Source organism: Mangifera indica, chromosome 7, assembly GCF_011075055.1.
Source record: "Mangifera indica cultivar Alphonso chromosome 7, CATAS_Mindica_2.1, whole genome shotgun sequence".
Lineage (NCBI taxonomy): Eukaryota > Viridiplantae > Streptophyta > Magnoliopsida > Sapindales > Anacardiaceae > Mangifera > Mangifera indica.
In genome coordinates, this window is record NC_058143.1 from 16660811 (window position 1) to 16679500 (window position 18690).

At 34.8% G+C, this 18690-nt stretch overlaps 4 protein-coding genes and 1 non-coding gene across 5 annotated transcripts; 1 reads left to right on the plus strand and 4 right to left on the minus strand.

Moving 5' to 3' along the window:
- Positions 1-384: 384 nt before the first annotated feature.
- On the minus strand, positions 385-820 carry LOC123221928 (small acidic protein 1). The gene has a single exon (XM_044644914.1). It carries the CDS (start codon positions 699-701, stop codon positions 513-515), a length of 189 nt encoding a protein of 62 aa, XP_044500849.1. The 5' UTR covers positions 702-820; the 3' UTR covers positions 385-512.
- A 102-nt stretch (positions 821-922) lies between these two features.
- On the plus strand, positions 923-2804 carry LOC123221927. The gene is made up of 2 exons (XM_044644912.1): positions 923-1451; positions 1815-2804. Exons 1-2 carry the CDS (start codon positions 1080-1082, stop codon positions 2316-2318), a joined length of 876 nt encoding a protein of 291 aa, XP_044500847.1. The 5' UTR covers positions 923-1079; the 3' UTR covers positions 2319-2804.
- A 3004-nt stretch (positions 2805-5808) lies between these two features.
- Positions 5809-7601, minus strand: LOC123219925 (ammonium transporter 1 member 1). Its single transcript, XM_044641895.1, has one exon. It carries the CDS (start codon positions 7454-7456, stop codon positions 5951-5953), a length of 1506 nt encoding a protein of 501 aa, XP_044497830.1. The 5' UTR covers positions 7457-7601; the 3' UTR covers positions 5809-5950.
- A 1990-nt stretch (positions 7602-9591) lies between these two features.
- On the minus strand, positions 9592-17646 carry LOC123221596 (DEAD-box ATP-dependent RNA helicase 13). Its single transcript, XM_044644449.1, has 15 exons — positions 17362-17646; positions 16776-17036; positions 15998-16182; positions 15722-15916; positions 14606-14782; positions 14117-14505; positions 13410-13590; positions 12695-12817; positions 12486-12602; positions 12162-12266; positions 11398-11538; positions 11225-11290; positions 10484-10642; positions 10041-10122; positions 9592-9908 (listed from the first exon to the last, which is right to left on the minus strand). The coding sequence occupies exons 1-15, from the start codon at positions 17543-17545 to the stop codon at positions 9853-9855; spliced, it is 2421 nt and encodes an 806-aa protein (XP_044500384.1). The 5' UTR covers positions 17546-17646; the 3' UTR covers positions 9592-9852.
- Positions 17647-18592: 946 nt separating this feature from the next.
- On the minus strand, positions 18593-18665 carry TRNAK-CUU. Its single transcript has one exon. It is a non-coding gene; the product is annotated as a tRNA-Lys (tRNA).
- Between the last annotated feature and the right edge of the window lie 25 nt (positions 18666-18690).

The following is an 18690-nucleotide window of genomic DNA, read 5'->3' on the forward strand; positions in this document are numbered from 1 at the left end:
AAATTGTTCTTACTAAGACAATGCACACTACAAATTTAGCAGTAGAGGCAGTTTCAGCAGAAATTTTCTTGTTAAAAACATCATGGAAAATCAATTTCATCTGAAGGTGCCATTTACTATCAGCCTTCCCTCGTCGACTGACTAGGTCTATGGCCGCCGATCCAATGAAATAATACCATAAACTACACAATTACTCCATTTAAACAATATTGCACAAAAAAAAAAAAACCCCTTGAATAGGGCCACGAAAATATAGATTAGAAATGAGTTAGAACCCTAGCAAACAGAATTTAGTAATTACTCAATTAATTCCCCCTGCTTTCATATCCAAGCAATAATGTGATGCCTATATCAGATGATGGAATAAATTAGAAAACATTCATATTCACCCCAAAAATCTTAGCTCAACTCAATATTCATTCCCATTATGATACACGGCAGTTTTCACATAGGAAACAAAAAGAAAACCCTAACTCAGTGATCGAAAACGATGCCATTTTAGCGGAGTAGAATTAGTTGATGTCGGTGTCATCGAAATCGTCCTCAAACTTATTGAAGAAGTCGGCGTCCACGAGCTTGCTTTCCATGGAGATGACGCCTTCTCCGAATATATCGAGTGGATCTACGTCGTCCACGTCCATCGCAACTGTCGATCCTTGATCATCCATGTCGCCGAAGTACTCCATCTGCATCGGCCTCATTGTCTCTTCACAAGACTCTCTTTCTCTTCACAAAAGGAGTGGAGGGGAGAAATTACTAGAATAGATGGGAATCAATGCGAGGACGCATCATATGGACTGACAGCATCATAAGACCATGAATGTGGACCCCACTCATTCGTAGAAAACATAGAAAAACGACCAACCGTTTAAGTGAGTTTTTTTTTTTATTATTATTGTTATTATTACATAAAAAATAAATATTATAGAGTACAAACTAAACAAAACGATGTCGTTCAACAAAAGAGAAACGTGATTCTGCTGTATTGTGCAAGTATAAAGAGGTCGTCTCTAGTCCAAAAAAACTTGAATGGAGAAGATAATAAGAACGTGGCAAATGGAAGTACAGAAAGCAAAGTAATGGAGAATGGTCGTCTTCTTTCATTACCGCAACATCGCCAAACACAACCCATCTCCTTATTCATCTTCGTCCCTCAGCCCAAACCCAGTCCCATTCACTTTCACCTCATCACTTACCCTCATCTTCGATTCCCACTTATCACCTCCACCACCAGGTCCCACAGGCGGGATTTCAATGCTGAGAATTTCCCTCCTCAGAACTTTAACCGACAGGATGATGAAGAAGAAAACGACGGCGACGAAGAAGAAGACGGAAGCTTTTATGGGAAGAATTTGAAAAGGAAGAGGCGTTGGTGGTCGAAGAAACCCAAGCTGAAGAAAAAATCTAGGAATGTGTTCGACGAAGTTATAGAAAGTGTCTGGATACTCAAGGTAACTTTCTAATTTTTCTTTTTCATATATAAAATTTCATCTAATCTTCTTTAAATGCAATGTTTGATGCCCCTTCGAAAAGTTTCTTCAAATAGTTGAACTTGTCGCGGAATCATTAGTACTATTATGCAATTTCATCTCCTAGAGGTGTATACTGTTGCTTTCTTAAAAGGCTCCTTCCCAGATAATTATTAATGAACTGGGAGCAATATGAATTTTGAGATGTTCAACTTTTCATTTGTATAATTTCTGTTACTCAACATTCGAGGAGTCGCTTAAATTTTTTATGATAGAAATATTGGCATTTCTACTGTAAACTTGACATTTTTATAATTGTGGAATGCCTCGTGTGCGTTTGTGCAGGTATTCAAATCCTATGGTTGGTTTTTTCCAGCCATCGTTATATCCTTTCTTCTGGCCACTGGTCCAAAAGCTTTTCTTATGTCATTGGCAATTCCCCTTCTGTTGTCAGTACTGTATTTAGCATTTGATAAGTTATGGGGGATGACACAACTGAAGCCCCGGCTGAGGAGGAAAACATCTTCCAGCTATGTAAGCAGTGTCGAAATGGAGAAAGAAGGACAAGAAGGTGAAGAGACTGAAAAGGCGAAGAAGGGTAACCAATCCTGGGAAGGTAATAATAATGGTTATTTTAGTAAGGTAAGCCAAGATGAGCCCAGTTTTGGTGGTTGGGATTATCTTGATGAAGCAAGTTTCAGAAGAATGGTGTCTCCAGAGACTAGCAAAACACAGAGAAGAGAGGAGGGAAAGTTGAGTGAGAGCAGAACCAGTGACACACCCTTATTACTGAGACTGTTGATTGCTTTTTTCCCATTGATAGGTTTTTGGGCTAAGATGTTTTGGTGAATTGCAACCAGCAAGTGTACATGGAATGTGGATTCGCTTGGTCTCGCTTCCAAGTTCTTAGGTCAAGTCTCTGAATTTATGGGGTTTCCTGTTCCATTCTTGCTTGATTGCTTTGCACACCCAATTGAATATCAGAAGTCAAAGTCAACTGTTCTTCAACTTGAGCCTAGCTCATACAACATCCTAGTGAGGGATCATTTTGATATATTTGAGCCATGTGTTTTGAAGATTTTCAAATCTTCTTTTCACTGGTATGACATTTAGAGTCATGTATATTTGTGATGATAGGTTATTTTTCTCTGGACAGTTGAATATATTGGTAAATCATATCTTAAGATCACCCTTTTATCTCTTCTTCGGAGAAAAATGAGGTGAAATCTTATTATTATTGGAGGGGTCAGTCAATATATTTTGATTCAGTGAGGCAGTGGCCACATATATCAAACACTTTTGATTCATTCTAATAATATCAGCAATTGTGTTGTACCTTTGTGAAAACTTAAATATTGATCTTTTTAAGATATCAAATGTTCTTAGAGGGCTGAATGCCCAGAATATGAGGGACCATGGAATGAATTTATTAGAGTTGATATAAAATAATCTGTTTCATTATGACAATTAACTTGAAATCTGAATGTGCCACTTTAAATTTTACACTTGAAAAAGAATTAGTGAACCTACAATAGAATGCTAAAACTACACCAAGAATTCCGCCATCCAAATAATAAACAATTCATGTTATCTTGAAAGTAGTTGAACTCTGTTAACATAGCAAGCAGATGTTATGTATGACAGAGGATGATCCCAAATCACACCAAGCTACAAGGGAGCAATGCCATAGAAGATTTAGTCTTAAGAGGTTAGGTGAAAGGAGATGCTGCAGAATCAACAATAGACCTTGTCGATATGGTATGAGCAGGTGTCTCATAACCAGCAACTGTAACAGCGAAGCCGTAACCATCAGAGAGCTGAAGAACTGACTGAATTTTGCTGCAGACTGGATAAAAAAATAAAAGACTCTAACTGGGAATTTGAAGCATATGAATATGCATGAAGTAGAAGGGAAATAGATACCCTTCCGGAACTGGGTTCTAACAACACAGCCCGTTTGTTGTCCCTCAAAGCACTAGTCAGCATTTCACTTACACTTGCAGTTTCCTTGTTAACCTGTGCATTGGCAGAAAAAAATATAATCACTAAGTATGTCAAGATGCAAGGGAAAGTGCTTTGTAGGTGATTTAGGAGTCAAACCATTCAAGGTACTTATTTATAGAACTGTAATTTTTAGTATTTTCTTCTAAACTCTCAGTTTTCTTTATTTAAGGTTTTTCTTAGATTTGAGAAATCTTTTTAAGGATGTTTGCAGCAAAATCAGTGCCTGGTCATCATGGACTATAGGCTACTCTCAAATCCACAGAGGTTTAAGTTAAACACATATATAGAGAAAGCCATGACAACAATGGAAATAGAAGGGCCAGACAGAACACTTAACGAAGCTATATGCCAATTTATTCCATTAACATCAAGCATTATGAAGTCCAAAATCTCACAATTATGAAATATAAGCATACCTGCACCGCTAGGGCTCAGAAGCTGCTATTGTATCACTTCCATCTAGAGCTGGTAGTGGGCTGGGCCGGGTCCGACCCTGTCACATTTTATCATGTGTTAGGTTGTGACTATATTATATACTCCTCATACATATGGTTATTGGTGGTAGAATAATCCACACATGTCATAATTAGAGCATGGATAAGCTGGTTCATTAAACATCTTCTTTTCCTTTTTACAGTATTCAAACAGAAAAGTCCATCAATTAAATGCGAGCTAATAATTTTAAATTAATAATAAAATAATATATTATATATAATTATTAATTTGTTTTGTTTTGTTTTATATATCTATTTACCTCTTGTGAGATAAATTATTGTACTCTCAATTAAAAAAAAATATTTAATAAAAATAAATGTTATATAATATAGTAATTGGATCTTAACACAAGCTAATTAACTTTATAAAATATTGATTTTAATTTTTACACTTATATGGTCAATAAATTTCAACATGGTATTAAAGTCCAAAAATAAAATGGGTAAGTCTGTAAGTCTAAAATGATTATAGCTCTAATAACTTAACTTGATCCTAATACTAAATAGCAACGCGGCCAACCCATTTAACAAAACAGTAAGTTTATTAGCCTATAATAATTACAGTTAAGAGAAGTTATTAAAGATTAAAAAGAATCTTATAATCAAATGAGTAGATTTTACAACCTAAAATAATCTTAGACTTAAACAATTTAACTTAATTTTGATACCAAATAATAACACATTTAACTTATCCAATCAAACAATTGTTCTAATATAAGTGAATAATATACGCTAATTAGTTTTATTTAAAATAGGTGTTGACTCCTATATTTATATTTTACAGAGGAATGAAGTCTACTCATCTCAAGTCTACCCTCCTAACGTCACATAGTTACTCTCCAATAAAATAAATATCAAATTCCACAGTATCTGTGCAGAGATTATAAATTATAATATTTTTTGAAATTGCGGTCAATTAAAACAATGGTAAACTATATTTATGAAGACTGCTCATGTGAACGCAGGCAGGGAGTAAAAGTTTGACAGAAGAATAATAAAGAAAGCACTGCTGGCGGCTGTATTTTAATTTTTATAATAAAGTTAAAATCCGAAGACTTTTCCATTCAACTTCCGCCCGCGCTTCCTTTTCTTTCCTTTTCCTTTTGGGAAAGGATGGGCAGTCCCAACCTAACCTTATAGCATCACCAGATTCCAGCTGGGCCCATCAAATTCAATAAATGAATCCCTCCTCTATACGGCGGAACCAAAACCACTCTACATTTTATATATATATTTATATATTTATTTATTTATATGATATAATATATCTTATCATATAATATATATTAATATAGTTTTTAAAAAATAATAAAATATATAAAAAATTTTAAATTTTAAAAATATTTAAGATATTTTTTAAATTAATAATGTATCAATTAAATTTTTTTATTATTTTATTTATTTTAAATTATATAATATAATATAATATTCAATATATAATACAAAAAAATTAAATTTTTGATATATATATATAATATAATATAATACATAATTTAACTGCTATAACTTCAATACTTTCATGATAAGGTTAACATTATTATTGCCTCCACTGAGTGGCTTAGATGGCCAAAAAAGTGTTACTTTTAAAGTAAAGAATTTGGATTTAGATCCCTAATAATGTATTAGATATAATACTTTTAATTATCTTAGTTTCGTAATCATGAAATTAATTATTAAACTTAAAATTTTGTTTATTTAATATAATTAATTTAATTTTAAAAAATTATTAATATATTAAAAATAATATTATATATATAAATAAATTATATGAATTTATTATGTAATGGTATAGATTGGAACACCATGCTCATATGCTATCATTCAAAAGCAATTTTAATGACAATAATAATAATAATAATAATAATCACAAATCCTGGTTTTTCTACAAATCCACCAAACCCTGAACTAAAGCTAATCTCACGTCATTAAAATATTGAACCAAAGTCAAACTAAAATAGTGGAACGAAGAAATTTCAAACTCATCTAAACCGAAGTGAGTGTCGCAGCAGAAGGTTCAATTTTTTTCAATTGAATCCCATTCTTTAGTGTGTCATCATCATCATGGTAAATATAGGCAGCGCCACCATGCCGGGTCAAATCCATACCCGCCAATTCATCCTCCGCCGAGATTCTCAATAGCTTGAGCTTGTTAAGTATAAAGAACAGAGTCCCCATTGTGGCGCTAACCCACCCGGCAATCACCAAGATCTGAATCACATGGGCAGCCAAAAGCCTTCCACCACCGCCCATGAATAACCCGTATGGCCGACCCGCTTTACCTGGGTAAACCTCATTCACATACTTCTCAGTAGCAAACAGAGCCGTGAAAATCACCCCCCACGCGCCGCACCCGCCGTGCAACTGTGTAGCCTCTAACGGATCATCGAATTTAAGCTTCTCGGCGAGCTTGTTGCACCCAATCAATACCAGAGCCGCCACGAACCCACAAATGATAGCAGCCCATGGCTCCACCACGGAGCAGCCGGCAGTAATGGCGGCGAAACCTCCGAGCAAACCATTGCAAACATCGGTGACGTTCCAGTGGCCGGACATAATTCTTTTACCAAAAAGTGTTGTTAAAGCCGCAGTACATCCTGCTAACGTCGTGGTAACGGCCGTTCTTCCAACAGCACTCCACTGTCCATAATAAGCACCCGAATTGTATGCGCTAAAAATCTTATTAAACGAACCCGGGTTGAACCCGTACCACCCGAACCAAAGCATGAAGGTTCCAAGCACCACAAGTGAAGCGCTGTGGCCACGAAGGGCAATTGGCCGACCCGAGTGGTCAAATCTTCCAATTCTTGGACCTTCAATGAACGCACCCCAGAGGCCAGCGATACCACCTACCATATGGACCACACCCGACCCGGCGAAATCTATGACACCAGATCCAAATAAAAGATTACCAGTGTTCGTTGCACTAGCCCACCCGTCGACTGACCAGAACCAATGAGAGACAACCGGGTAAACGAACCCGGTTAAGAACGAGGAATAAATCAAATAAGCGACAAACTGAGTCCGTTCCGCGATGGAACCGCTGGTGATCCCAGCGGCGGCGATTGCAAAAGCCCACTGAAAAAGAAAATTACTGTAGTCAAAGTTTCCAGATGGAATAGACTTGAGAGCGAAGTTGTGGCGGCCGATGAAGCCATTGGAGGGAGTACCAAAAGCGAAGGCGAAGCCGAACATGTAGTAAAAGAGGCCACCGGCGGCGGCGTCAAGGACGTTGGTTAACATAATGTTCATAGAGTTTTTGGCGCGAACGGAGCCAGCGCAGAGCATGGCGAAACCGAGTTGCATAGAGAAGACTAAGTAGGCCGAGAAGAGGAGGTAGGTAGAGTCGATGGCGTAGGCTGCATCTGTGAATTTTTCATCGATGTTTTGGAAGCGATCGCAGAGAAAAGAGGCGGCGTTGGTGGCGTTGGCACCTAAGAATGAGGTGAGTTGGGAGAGTTGGTCAGCGGAGCAGGCCAAAGAGGAGGCCATGGGGGAGAATTTGAGACGGGAGAAGAGAGAAGATGAAAGGGTAAAAGCTGGAGTTCGGAAAAAGAGGGAAAGTACTTATAGATAGAAGTGTAGAAGGTAGATGGGGAGAAATAGCCAGAGAGAGAGAGAGAGAGAGAGCACTCTTTTGAAAAATCAATGACAGGGATTCCAAGTATAAACACGTAGATTTGTCTTCAAACGGTAATTATACTGGTGGAGCACGCGAAATCCCCGTTTGATAGGGTTTGGATTCAAGATTTAAGAATTTTATATTAAAATCATATTTTTTGATTTATCTAACCTAATAAATATAAGAGTAATTATTATATTTAAGGTTTTAATTATTTAGTATAAAATGAGATTTTTTTATTATAAAAAATAAATAAATTTAAATTTTATCAATAATACATCATGATAAAATTTTTAACTTATATTATATCTTATATAAGCCATTTTATATTATAATGTGGTATGACTTAAAAATATTTTACCCGATTTGAGAATAAAGGTTATATAATTAATTTTTAATTTAATCAAACATTTTTACATTTTATATAGTGAAACAATTTGTGGTGATATTTTTTTATTTTAAATGAAGAATTTCATTTAAATATGATTCTTTTTTCTGAGACAAAATCAATTATAATTAGTAATGTAGAGGGTTTTGTTTAATCATTCAAACTATAATTTTCAGTAGTTAAATCTCGAAGCTGATACGGAATTGAAACTTGGCATCGACGTTATCTTCCCGTCAACCTACTTACAGTAAATAAAGGCACATGCTCCCACCCACCATAAACAATCGGTTGCTGTGTCATTTTGCAAGCATAAGACAAGTCGAAAACCAATAAATAACTCCATTACCAATTAATAGTATATGTACGCACATTAAAGATAGTGTTTGATGCGTCCTGAAAATTGACTAGTGTTTTCTATCAACTAAGGACAATTTTGTGTTTGGTTCTTGAAATCTTATCGAATATACCATAAGCTTTTGAAAATAAGTAATCCCATCATCCTTAGTTGGCACAACACAACTACTTAAAGCTAATGATGTGTACAATACTAACTAAAGGAGCTGTATAATTTAGATTGTGCTGGGCACTTTTGAATGTTGTTGCAAAATTTAGTCCACTCTATAAATTTGAAATACTGTAAATTACATATCCAGATTACGTCAAATTTTTCGTTAAATAATCTGCAGCGTAGTTATTAGTTTTTCCCGATACATGTTTGCCTTCATACTATCTTTTGGATTCTATAATGAATAGCGTATTTAGGGAACTGTTTTTCTCTTCTGTTTTGCATAATTTAGTGTTCTGTAACCTTTTTGCGTAACAAAAAGGAAATGCAACACTTCTGGGATATTACACACATGTCTCCAATTGTCGTTCAACTCTCGTCCTCCAACTGTTATGCCATCAAATCAGATAGATTTACCATGAGTGCACCAAAACCCAGTAAATATAGACTTTAATCAGCCCAATATACCTTGCCATTGATTTGGTGCAGTTGTTGAGAAGGGGAAAATGTTCCTCCAGCTAATTATTTCTCCCACAGGATTGTACGGTGTACAAATGTTGGCTAAGATTGCTCACAAATAAATAATTAACTTTACAAATTTATCAACATACCAATACCACATGATAAAATAAATTTAATTTAAGTAGGAATTATTAATGTTATAATTTATTAATCATTTACTAAATATAATCTTAGAGAATAAAATTTGCTCTTTAATTATTATTTTTTAATCTTAAAAAATATAAAATTAAAAACCAAACCCAGATATCATAACCCAAAGTTTCAAAACTTTTACATTTACTAAATATATTTTCAATTAGGAGTTCTAAAAAATAGCAATTATGCACTCATTTTTCAATTATTACAACATCATGACACGTGATGACAACTACACTATTAATTTATAGACCAAAAATTAAATATTATAATACTATTGTATAATATTCATCAAATAATGAGTGTGGCGGTATAGACTTTGACTTGTTGCATGTATTTGCTGATTGATTTATCTGCTTTATCGAGAAGGCCAATATTTTTTTAATAAGAAAATAAACTAGCCTTTCTAACGTCAACTCTTATCTCCCCAATCTGCACTCGAAATCAGTACACAATTTTAGGTGTGAAATAAGGGTTACTTCATTGAGCTTTCACATTTATGGGCACCTAAATTGACATTTCTTCAGCTTAAGCAGCCTATGATTGTGAATTTGAGACTCTTAGTTTTCCATGTAGACTAATTGAATCTCCCTAGATTGTTCAAGTTCTTAGAACATTCTGCCTTACCATTTCTAAAGGAATTACTCCTATGCAAATATTAGGATAATAATAATAATAATGGGAGGCATTGCATACAAGAAATTTGAGAAAATATTTTACTCAACGTTTCCTTTCAGTCGTTTCCTCTGGTTTCTCCGTTGATCACGAAAACCTGGAAGAGCAAAAGACCTAAGATGTTATTTTTCTACATAAAAGGAAATTGGATACAGAAGGAAGGATGTAAGAAAGATCGAGACATTGAAAAGGAAAATTAAAGAATGAAGAAACAAAGAATGATGAATACGTTTCTTCTCCTCTTTTCTTTTTCTTCTTAAATTCTCCAGATTTCTCCTCTTTTCTGCCATTCCTTTCACCTCCATTCGCACCTGATGTTGAGGAAGAGGCAGAACATTTAGTGGGGAAACTTCAAGATGAGAAGAAAGATTAAAATCTGAAATAACACTTATAATATTCTTTGTGCAGGCATGTATATCTAACATGAAAAACAATATGAGACGCATTTCTCATGAGTGAAACATTTGCTGGAGACTCATGCAGTTATAAAGTGCAAGATATATAAAATTCATGGGGAAATAGTACCGCCTGCTGTAACAAAGTACAAGATACTTAAAACTGGAAGATGGTTTCAGACAACTTCCTGTAATGTAATATTAGCTCAAAGACAGTGATTCTTGTTTAAAAAATTGCTAGCTCTATAAACAAAAAAGCGAGGCCTAAAATTTGTACCTCATGACCAGCACTTCGGAGTGCCTGGAGTGGTTCCACACAATCTTGACCAATAACCACCAGCTTCCGTCTTTTGTTTTCTCCTGAAGTGCTGCTGTCAGGTGGCTTCTGTTTAGATAATTCTTCCAACTGATGTTGCAGGAGAGGTGAAACGCCAGCCTGGATGAACATAGAAAGTTAAAAGTACTATATTTAAGGATTTGCATTGTTTCATAAAAATAGATAACTTGCAAAGAAAATGGGACTTCTTGCACTAAAAAGGAAAATATATTCTAAATAAAATATAAATTGGTTTTAGTAATGTCAAAGTGTAAATAGCCTTCAATACAAAAGAACATAACTGTAAAATTTAAAAAATGAAAAAATAAACTGGAGTAATTCATAATCTCATATTTAGACAGTATAGGAACTTGCTATAAAAATGTGGTTGAGACACTTCAAGATAAGAGACACCATTTAAAAAGCTCCTGATAGATGACTTAAAAGGACAAAAAGTAACTTCATTCATAGCTACAAAACTGATATATGATTCTCTAGAAGTAATCTGCCTACAGGGGGCTGCAAACATGCTCTAAATCCACAATTGATCTCAGTAACATGGCGGAAGCTGACTGTTGATGGAACATCCTATGTCTGATAATTATATTTAGAAGCGACAGTTCATAAAAATAAAAGTTCTTGGTAAGAATCACCAAATTCACACAGAGAAGCATTGAAAAAGAAAAACTGACAAATACTTACCCCTGCCAAATAATTACGTGAAAATGTCTTTGGCTGCAATGGCCGTGAAAGCATCATATTGAGTTCCTGCAGGTAATTCAGATAGAAACAGTCATATATCAGATCACATAAACATCTCAACTGTTAAAAGCAAATTAAGGTTTCAACAGCTGATAAAAGTAGCAAGAGAAAACCTGCTGCAACTGTTTTAATTGCATAGATGTTGTTTTCTTCTTCTTATGACTTTTCACTCTTTCCTCCTCACTGTCATAATTCTCCACAACCAATTCTATGGCTTCAGCATTTCGTTCAAGCCAGCTTTTATTTGCCTTTTCCTAAAAATAAGGATACAAAAAGTTAAGCATAAAGTGAATGCAACAGAGTGGGAAATCTATTAAATCATCTGTAACTACTGATAAAGAAAATTAATGGGTAGATAGAATTAAATATTTTCAGAGTTAGATGCATTAATGCATCCATTCTACAGTAAATTCAGTAGACTAACATTGGAAACTGGTAGATTTAGCTTTAATTATAAGTTGCTAAATGCATTAACAAACAAGGAAATATAGAAAGAAGAAGAGAAAGAAAATGTAAAAATCAGATGAAAACTAACAATTCAAATAAAAAAGAAAGAAATTTGTGGAAAGCCGTAGAGATGAACACATCAAAAAGTTTTAGATTACTACGAGAGAATGAACACTTTGCTTGACATCACTACCTCACTAATATGGTCACTGACCCATGGCTCATTACCACATGCCCAAACCTAACCAAAAACAAATAAATTTCCCCAATTTAATCACTCCACAAAACTTTCCTCAATTCAAGGTCAAGCAAAAAAATAGCTTATTTACAGGCCTTCACCAAAACTCCACCACTGTACTAGATGTTAAGAATTCAAAAGCATACATCAGAGGGTAAAAACAAAATCTCCAGGGACAATAAAGGTATACACCTGGGAGTCCTTTCGCAAGATTTTATCTATTTGACGTGCAAGAGACAATCTTTTCATGACCTCTGGCATGTATGAGTTCTCAAGGGGAAATCGCTGGAAGCTTTCCTGCATATAGAACAGTAAATGTGTATGAGTTAACCATATAAAACAAATTAATATAAATGTTAATAATAGGAAGAATATAGTTGATTCATTCAAAGTACACTGTCTTGTCTAGTTCCTTAAAGCCCTCAAATGAGCATTCCAACATTGTAATAAGAAAAATGCAATGTCAATCATGCAGTTAAATTAAAAAGGAAAAAAAATCTTGTTTTTGAGATCAACCTTAGAGAATGACTTGCACAAAGAAACAAATTTTGATGTGTCATTTGGTGAGATTAAAGCAATACTGCACCCATCAGCAGAAGCTCTAGCAGTTCGTCCACTTCTATGAACATAAACCTAACAACATAAATACATATAATAAATAAATAATTGTAACCATCTTAGAATTAAAAAAAAAAGTGACAAACAGCATCCCAAATTTGAATTACTTCAGCTGAATGTGGAAGCTGATAGTGAACAACAGTTCGAACACCAGGAATATCAAGTCCTCTAGCGGCAACATCAGTAGCAACAAGTATACCATGCTCGTTCTCACGGAAACGATCAATAGCCTGCCATGAAAATTAGTGGAAAGGAGATGTTAAAGAAACAAAAAAAACTAAGTATAACCACAAAAGCACATAACCACATATTTAATTCAATGAAGTTAAAACGAATTCTCCTAACCAGCATCTTTCCCAAAAATGCCCTTTGGGAAAAAGAATTTTACTAACTATTACAGCAAAATAATTGAATATAACTTAATGGTTAGGTGAATTGTCAATTCTCATTGGATGTTCATGCCGGTGAAGGTAACGTCTTGCGTTGAGAAGCTGTTCTGGGTGTAATTTTGTATGAATCCTGTATAGAAAGATGTCTAAAGTAGAGGGAAAGGATCAACTGTTCCAAAAGATTGTCCAGCTTCCTGTTTCTGGTATTCTAGATTGGCAGTTGAGTATATTATTTGATTTCAATGTGGTGAAACTGTGAGAAATTAATCCTTTGACAACACAGACCAAGCTCAAAGCTCACAAATTAAGTAATGTTAATTTCCATATCAGAGAGCTCAGAGATTGCCACAACCAACAGCTAGAAAGAGGGCAACATCACGGCACAGGAGCATCCCAAGATATAGACACAAAATTGCCACTTTGAAAAACATACCTTCAGGCGAGCTCGCTGCTGCATCTGGGCATGAAGTGTCCAAACAGTAATGCCAAGAATCCGCAAGATGGAAGAAATATGTCGCACAGCTGCAATTGAAGTACAAAAAACAATTGTGCGGCCTTGTCCATGAACACTCAAAATATAATACAAGTAGGCATCTTTATCTTCTTCCTTGCATCTGCAATCAGTCATGATTAAGCATCAGTGTATCAGAGAAGTCGTTACACTTGAAGGAGATGGAAATATCACACAAAGAATGAGAATGATAATAGTATAAATCTAAGTTATTCTGTCTCTTTAAACAAATGACAAGAACAAAAGGTACCCTTCAATGCAAAAGACAACCAATGAGCTAAGGCTGATTGAAATCTGTAGGACAACTGCAAAATTTTGATGAGGATAAAGAATTGAAAAATAATTATACTAGTTTGTGGGCAAAGTAAACAGGATATGCCTCACATATATAAGCATAGGTTTAGCAACAAACTTTGTCATGAAAAAAATTTAAAAAAAAAAATTTCCATGCCACAATGAACAATTGGACAATCAAGGCACTTGGTTAGGGTATGAAGTGAGAACATATCAAACTAATCAAAAATAAAAGATCCAGCTTCAAAACATTGAGCAACTGTGATTAAATTGGAAGAAATAAGCATTTTGCAACAAAAGGTTCAAATGCCAAATACCAGCTGAAAAATACTTACTCTATAAATGATTCCTCAAGCTTATTTGCCAATATTGATGCGTTTGTCAAATCAACAATGGCAACATTAGGTTTCATTCCCGCTCGCTCAGAAAGAGTTTCTATAGAGTTTAACCCATCAATCGTTGATTGCTTTGATTTTATTGAACCATGCTTTAGCTTCTTACGAAAATCAGCAGATAGTGCTATAGTAGCAGAAAAAACAAGTGTTTGTCTTTTCTTTCTCTGCAAGGTGGAAACAGTCATGCAGTTTTGTGTTTGTTGAGATTGCCCTTCAATAGAGCCACTGGTCACAGGAAGCATATCAATTATTGACTGCAACTCTCGAAAATGCCCATTTTCGATCATTCGATCAGCCTCATCCAGCACAAAGAAAGACAGAGTATGTAACTGCAAAAGCAAAATTTTTAGTTAAATTCTAATGCTTTTTATTGAAAATTTCAAAGAGAAGTGACAAAATGCATTGAATACATAACATGTGCCAACTAACCTCAACAAGATGTTGTTCTCCTCCAGACATAAGTTCCCATAACCTCCCTGGTGTTCCAACAATAACTTCAGGCCTTGCTTTTAGAAGTCTTTCTTGCTTTTCAGTTGACATCCCACCAACAATAGGAACGACTCTAACATTAATACCTTTAGCTATTTCCTTCAAATGATCAGTGACCTGGGAAAAGACCCATGAATGGAGAAATAAACCAATTAACAGAAGTAAAACTGATAACGCCTACAAACCAAGTTTCAAGTTCATAAAAAGGATTACTAATTCTGTCCAAAATCTACCAGCACAAGACATTAGGATTATGTTGGTTAGCAACTAGAAAATTTTCCTGATCAATTTGAAAATATTAAAACTAAATTAAACCAATGATTTTATGTGTTGGTAGAATTACAAAATGTTTTATGCTTTTGAAGTTTTCACTTTCTGCAATTAGTTCTACCATTTTACAGCCACCAATCAGTCTTGCCACTTGCAGCAGCCCACCAAGGCCATCCCATCATGGTTGACAACCATAGTTGGTTAGTGAGAGTTGCAGTCAATTACCATCAATAGCCATCAACAATATCCTACTCACTGCTTTCAATAGGTAAACTTTCAGCAGAAAGTGCAGCAACTACGGGTGAATTCTCAAGATTTCTACCAAACATTGGCAAAAGTTGCAGGAGAACATAGCCAATGTTCGCCAAACCTCCATAAAAAAATAGCTAAATGACTATAGATGATTTGCAAGCACAACACAAACTATGAAACTCCACTATAAGAAAGAAAATTGTTTCTAGTTGAAATGCTAAGAGAACTCAATCTTCTAGCAAAGAAAAGAGTCATATATATTAGTACAAAAATCTGCTATAGTTTAACACATGTTAAGAAAACCATCTTATGTGAGATGAATCAGACAAACCCCAGGGTAGATGCAAACTCAAATTTAGAACCATCTTGTATTTACAATGTGCTTTCACTGAAACTAATTAAACGAGCTAGTCCTGCAAGCCTTTAAATTTAGGTTTACAAGAACAAATTAATCAATTAACATTTGCTACAACAACTCGAGAACCACATTATATCAACTCATGCTAACACAACTGATAAAAAAACTATGAGTACCTGAAGTGCAAGCTCCCTTGTAGGGGTGATGATAAGAGCCCTTAAAAGCCCTTTTGGAGCATATTTTTCTGCCTCCTCTCCCTTCTCTTCAAGCATCTTAGCAGCTTTTTCTCGTTCTTCCAAGAGGCGCTGCATAATGGGTAAACCAAAAGCAAGTGTTTTCCCAGACCCAGTTTCAGCAGCACCAATTACATCCTATCATGTAAATATCATGTGCATCAAACCGTAACACATCATCAACCATTAATACTTTTATAAAAAGAACTATTAACTAACCTTGCCTTGATGAGCTGCAGCAGGAATACATGCTTTCTGAACTGGTGTTGGCTCCTTAAATCCAAGCCTGTATATCGATTTCATAATCAGAGGATGGAGTCTCAATTCAATCCATGCATTATATTCTGGGGGAACTTCAATTTCATCAACTAACTCTTCTTCTACATCATCCTGGCCATTGCTCACTACAATCACAGTCACAAAGTTTGTAACAAACATCTTTAGTCACACTTGAATTCTAAACCTGTAAACATTCATAACTTTAAGGAAAAAAAAAAACTGAACTCATGCATAAAAAAATAAGTACAACAGTGAAGTGGAAAGAAAAAAAAACATAAAAATGTACCAACCAAATTTTATCAAAAAAAGTTTAGTACAAGAAAGTTTGATTACCTAATCATAACAACTATATAAGACATTAAAATAAACTCAATTGAAGAAAAAGAAAAACCATAAACAAGCTGATTATATATATTAAAGAATTAGGATCAAATAATATATTTGATCCTAATTCTTTTATATGTATCTTCAGGTTGTTTATGGTTTTCCTTATTGAAAATGTATTGCACTGCCCTTTGTCTTGACCATTAATAATTCCATAAACTCGTAAAAAGAAAAGGTCAACAATGAAAAACCATAAACAACCTGATTATAAGAAAAACCATAAACAACCTGATTATACATATCAACTCGTAAAAAGCAAAGTTCAACAACGAAAATGTATTGCACTGCCCTTTATATTGACCATTAATAAATCCAGTATACATTAAACACTAACCATTCATAGATTCCTCATTTTTCTTTGCTTTCTTTGCCTTTTTCTTCTTCTTCTTCTTCTTCTTCTTCTTCTTTTTCTTCTCATTCTTCTCTTCCTCCATTTTGTCTAGAATTTCATCTTCAGTCACACCATCCAAGTCCTCCTCAGTATCTCCTTGCTTCTGTTTCTTCAAATTCAACTTTTTCTCTGGCTTTCCCTTATCAGTTTTGGGAATTTGTAACATATAATCAGCTTCATCAATCTCTTCAAGCGAAAGAAAACCTGCATTCACCACAATTCACAAATGTCATAAACTAAACATTATTCATTCTTTATCTCTACGAACCCCAAAGCTACACTAGGTAACATGTAGCGAGAACTTTAAAGTTTGAACCATAGCACTCTAATGGTTTCTCTAATTTGTTAAACATGTATATTCCAAGTCTCAACAACAACTATTCAACTAAGCTAAAATTTTTTTTTAAAAAAAAAAAAAGGCAGAAGGGAACGTGCTATTTAGTAAGAGCATGCTTAACTCATAATGTATTTCAGGTTGTGCAACAACTAAGCAAACAAAAATAAAAAGAAAGTAAAGGTGCAATTCGACCTCCATCGAGTTCAGAGGAGCCGACGAGATGAGCGAAGGGGTCGGGGTCGTCGGCTGAGAGAGAGGGATTCCATTTGAGTGAATCGAACTTCTCCAGTTCTTGGTCGTGTTGAATTCGTTCTCTCTTGTTCACTTTCTTCTTCTTCGCAGACTGGGAAGAGGATGGTGGCGAATTGGCGGCCATGGGCGTAGAACTGGCGGTGAAGAACTTTGGAGAGACGCCTTTGGTTCTTAGACTGAAAACAGCAACAACATTTGAAGACGTTTATTTAGGTCGGGCTAAAATACCTTTTCCCACCAAGGGTTTACTGCACCTGAATTTTTCTCATTAATTTTAAAATTTTAAATAATTACCCTTATATTAAATTTTATTAATATTATTAAGACTAAAATCATCATTCAAAAATTTTACTTTCTTATTTTAATTTTGAAAACCAATAATTTTTCTTTATTCTCATATTTTCTAAGTTTAAAAATTGATCTTCTCCCCCCCTCCCCCCTTTCCTCAAGTTTAAGGTTACAACTTCTCATATTTTTTCCATTTTTAAACATCGTCTATCTTTTTAAAAATGTTTAGTTTTCTATTCAGCTTTAACTTCTATATTATAATCAACGTCTTTCTCCCTCTTTCTCTGACATCCTTTTTTGCCGATATTGAGTCGTCATGGCATCCTCTCTTCATCTTCTTTTCATTTCTATTTTGTTCAATGCAAAATTTGATCGAAATTGAGTAAAAGATTTTGCTAGATTTCAATCGAATTTGTATCGATACGAGTCACTTGGAATGAAGGTGTTTTTACCCGCTAAGGTTTACTCTCCCTTATAAACAAATTTTAACCTAACATTATGATTTTCAACTTTTTGAATTATTCTTATCATTGAAAGATGTAGACTAGGAGTTTTGATATTTTGTTTGTTAATGGTCCCTTGTATTGCTCATTAAGTGTATCATCACAATGAGTTTGGAAGTATAACCTCTAGTCAAAATTTACTCACAATAAAGAGTGACAAGATTTCCTGTCTGCAAAAAATGCAGGATATCACCATTGAAGTATATTTTAGTGGCTAAGAATTAGGTGGCATAGGTAAGTATTGTCATTTTTGTATTATAATCAAATTCAATACAAGAATGATCCTCAATTAGGCAAGTAAAACTATTATCGTTAAGGCTTTGTGCAAAAGAGTCTTACGAAGATCTTCCTCAGTATGAAGAAAGAAATGGCAAAAGCATCGCCCACCGTGGGGCTCGAACCCACGACCACAAGGTTAAGAGCCTTGCGCTCTACCGACTGAGCTAGACGGGCTTTTGTAAGTGGGCACTCAATAATC